Raw genomic sequence first — 3,847 nt, 5'->3', positions numbered from 1 at the left:
TGTGCCCCTTAAGAGCCGCGGGAGCTCGGAGCGTCGGCTGTTCGCCTGCGTCGCTCCGGGAGCTGCCGACTGACGGAGCGCCCCCGCCCCCGCCCGGCCGCCCGGTGAGTGGGCCCGGGGGCCGGGGGCGTCCGCGCCCGGGCTAGGGGCGCTGCGTGCAAAGGGGGCGCGTCGCCTGGAGCGCGCGCCGGACCGGCCGGGGGTCCCCGGCGATGTTGGCGCTCCCCGCGCGCGCTGCGGACCCCGCTGACTTTGGCCGCGTCCCGGGGGCGCCGGGGGGCCCGGCGGCGGGGGCCTGAGTGGTACGCGGGAGCCCGGGAACCCCAGCGTGCCGGTCCCCGCTGACCCCGCGTCTCCCCGCAGCCCGCCGCCGCCATGCCCTTCTCCAACAGCCACAACGCACTGAAGCTGCGCTTCCCGGCCGAGGACGAGTTCCCCGACCTGAGCGCCCACAACAACCACATGGCCAAGGTGCTGACCCCCGAGCTGTACGCGGAGCTGCGAGCCAAGAGCACGCCGAGCGGCTTCACGCTGGACGACGTCATCCAGACAGGCGTGGACAACCCGGGTACGAGACCGCTCGGGGCCGGGGTCCCGGCGCCCCCTCCCCGCGCGCAGCCGCAGGGTCCTCAGCAGCGCGCTCGGGCCCGGCAGTGACGTCACTGTCCCCGTCCCGCGCCCCCTCCCCCAGGCCACCCGTACATCATGACCGTGGGCTGCGTGGCGGGCGACGAGGAGTCCTACGAAGTGTTCAAGGATCTCTTCGACCCCATCATCGAGGACCGGCACGGCGGCTACAAGCCCAGCGATGAGCACAAGACCGACCTCAACCCCGACAACCTGCAGGTGCGGGGCGGCGGGCGGGCCGGGCGGGCGGGGCCGGGGTCTCCGGGCGCTCACTCCCGTCTCGCCCCCCAGGGCGGCGACGACCTGGACCCCAACTACGTGCTGAGCTCGCGGGTGCGCACGGGCCGCAGCATCCGTGGCTTCTGCCTCCCCCCGCACTGCAGCCGCGGGGAGCGCCGCGCCATCGAGAAGCTCGCGGTGGAAGGTAGGGGCCGGGCGGGCCGAGGGGCGGCGGCGGCCGCGTCCCCCTCCCGGCGCGGTCCCCGCCCGCTTTTGTTTACATCGCCCGGGAGCGGCAGCCGCCGCCGCGCTCTTATCTGCGCGCGCCCGGGTTCAGTTTCCCGGAGGGACCGAGGGACGGAGGCCCAGCCCCGCGCCCACAGCGGCCTGGGGCCCAGGGAGGGCGGGTCCTGGCGCGGGGTCACCGCCTAGGACGGTCGCCCGGGCCGTGAGGACTGGACGCCCGCAAATCCGGGCGGGTGGGGGCCTCTGACGTTCCCCGAGGTGGGGCACGGGGCGGGCGGGTCCGCGCTGCGGGCTGGAGGGGCGGGCGCGGGAGTGGAGCGTCCTGAGCGCACCCCCCGCAGCCCTGTCCAGCCTGGACGGCGACCTGGCGGGCCGGTACTACGCGCTCAAGAGCATGACGGAGGCGGAGCAGCAGCAGCTCATCGACGACCATTTCCTTTTCGACAAGCCCGTGTCGCCCCTGCTGCTGGCCTCGGGCATGGCCCGCGACTGGCCCGACGCCCGCGGTATCTGGTGCGTGTCCCTCTGCGCCCTCTCGCGGCGTCCTCCCTCCCCGCTGCCTCCCCTTTCCCTTTCGCCCTCCTCGCGAGGGTGGGGCCCCTCGCGGCGAGGAGGAGGAGAAGGAGGAGGAGGAGGAGGGGGAGGGGGAGGAGGAGGAGGAGGAGGAGGAGGAGGAGGAGGAGGAGGGAGGGGTCGGCCGCGCTCCGGGTCTGGGTTCCGTGCCGCGCCTCCTCCTGCGCCGGTGACCTTGGCCGAGCAGGTGCGTTAAGGGACTGGGCCCCGGCCCGTAGGGGCTCCGGACTCAGCAACGCCTCCCCACCCCGAGACGTGAGGTGGGGGCGGGGCTCGCTGGCGCCTCTTCCCGACGCCCCTCGGAGCTGGAGCTCTTTGTTTTCTTTTCTCACTCCTCCGCCGCTGGGATTCTACCAGGGGGCTGGTGACGCCGAAGCTTCTCCAGGGGCAGGGCTCCTACCCCAACTGTGGGGGGCGGTCGGGCTGTCTTGGCGGTCCCTGGCCCCGCCCCACCTCAGGCCACAGCACGTGATGGCAGCTGGGGTTCTCCTGCTGTGAGGCATCCCGGTTCCCCCGCCTGCCCCGTGTTGGCGGGTGGAGTCTTGGCAGCAGCCCCCACTCCTGGGCATGGGAGGGGAGCAGCACCTCAGGGACTTGGGAAGTTCCTTTGGTCCGGGGGCGGCCTGGGGCTTTTTTCTGGATATGCCCTGAGACCAGCCCTCCCGCAGGCACAATGACAATAAGACCTTCCTGGTGTGGGTCAACGAGGAGGACCACCTGCGGGTCATCTCCATGCAGAAGGGGGGCAACATGAAGGAGGTGTTCACCCGCTTCTGCACTGGCCTCACCCAGGTGCCAGGGACGGGGCAGACCCAGACCCCAGGGCCCCAGCAGGGATGTGGGTGCCCCATCAGTCCCCCTGGGGGATTTCCGGGACTTGGGAGTCTCAGGGCCTGTAGGGGTTTCAGGCAGGCCTTCTCCCTCATACCCTCTTCTCCGTCTGCAGATTGAAACTCTCTTCAAGTCTAAGGACTATGAGTTCATGTGGAACCCTCACCTGGGCTACATCCTCACCTGCCCATCCAACCTGGGCACAGGGCTGCGGGCAGGTGTGCATATCAAGCTGCCCCACCTGGGCAAGCATGAGAAGTTCTCGGAGGTGCTTAAGCGGCTGCGACTTCAGAAGCGAGGCACCGGTGAGCAGGGCAGGTGCTGCGGGTTTCCCGTTGGCCTTTGGGCGGCCCTGTTTCCTCCGCCCTGACTTGCTGTCTCCCCAGGCGGTGTGGACACCGCTGCGGTGGGCGGGGTCTTCGACGTCTCCAACGCTGACCGCCTGGGCTTCTCAGAGGTGGAGCTGGTGCAGATGGTGGTGGACGGAGTGAAGCTGCTCATCGAGATGGAGCAGCGGCTGGAGCAGGGCCAGGCCATCGACGACCTCATGCCTGCCCAGAAGTGAAGCCCGGCCCACACCCGACACCAGCCCTGCCGCTTCCTAACTTATTGCCTGGGCAGTGCCCACCATGCACCCCTGATGTTCGCCATCTGGCGAGCCCTTAGCCTTGCTGTAGAGACTTCCGTCACCCTTGGTAGAGTTTATTTTTTTGATGGCTAAGATACTGCTGATGCTGAAATAAACTAGGGTTTTGGCCTGCCTGCGTCTGAGTGGTGCCTCTCCTTTCCCAGGGGGGAGGGGGAAGGGCAGCAGCCAGGCCCCAGGAGTCTGAGTCCTGGGCCTGCTGTGGGCCTCGCCTTCTGTGAGACGGGACAGGAGCCAGCAGGTGGCCACTCTGTTCTGCCTGCCCCACCTAGTCCATGGGCCCCTTCCCTCATGTCTATCGGGCTGTGCAGGCAGGAACATGGGGAAGAGCGAGGGAGGAGCTCCAGGCCTGAGCATCTGAGGGCATTCAGGCCTGGGTGTGGAGCCTGGCACGTTCCTCAGGCCCATCCTGCAGCGTGGGGGAGGTAGGGATAGTGGAGGTGGGGGGTTGACCTCAGAAACTTGAGAGCTTTCCGGTCCCTCCAACTGGGTTCCTCCTCCAGTCTTCCAAGCTGCATTATCAGATCCAGGCATCTCCCTGCCTCCTTCCTACCCCGCCAACACCTACTCTCTCTCTTCTCTTCCCTGCTTCCTTCCCTCCCAGCCTCGGCCTTCAGGCTGAACAGCCCCCCTGGCTCCACTGGTCCTTGGGCTCAGTCCTCAAGACCCTCTAGCAGCCCTGGGGAGCCACTGGTCCCCCCTTTA

At 68.9% G+C, this 3,847-nt stretch overlaps 1 protein-coding gene across 2 annotated transcripts; it reads left to right on the top strand.

Annotated features, from left to right (window-relative positions):
* Nucleotides 1–3,258, top strand: CKB (creatine kinase B). Of its 2 annotated transcripts, XM_024231391.3 has the most exons (8): nucleotides 2–104; nucleotides 364–568; nucleotides 692–846; nucleotides 919–1,051; nucleotides 1,434–1,605; nucleotides 2,334–2,457; nucleotides 2,612–2,801; nucleotides 2,883–3,258. In XM_024231391.3, the coding sequence occupies exons 2-8, from the start codon at nucleotides 376–378 to the stop codon at nucleotides 3,059–3,061; spliced, it is 1,146 nt and encodes a 381-aa protein (XP_024087159.1). In that variant the 5' UTR covers nucleotides 2–104; nucleotides 364–375; the 3' UTR covers nucleotides 3,062–3,258. The 2 variants fall into 2 exon arrangements, with proteins under 2 accessions (XP_024087158.1, XP_024087159.1); XM_024231390.3 differs by having other exon boundaries at nucleotides 1–104; nucleotides 692–1,051.
* The last annotated feature ends 589 nt before the right edge of the window (nucleotides 3,259–3,847 follow it).

Source organism: Pongo abelii, chromosome 15, assembly GCF_028885655.2.
Source record: "Pongo abelii isolate AG06213 chromosome 15, NHGRI_mPonAbe1-v2.0_pri, whole genome shotgun sequence".
NCBI classification, from domain to species: Eukaryota; Metazoa; Chordata; class Mammalia; order Primates; family Hominidae; genus Pongo; species Pongo abelii.
This window is presented reverse-complemented; position numbering and strand designations above follow the sequence as displayed.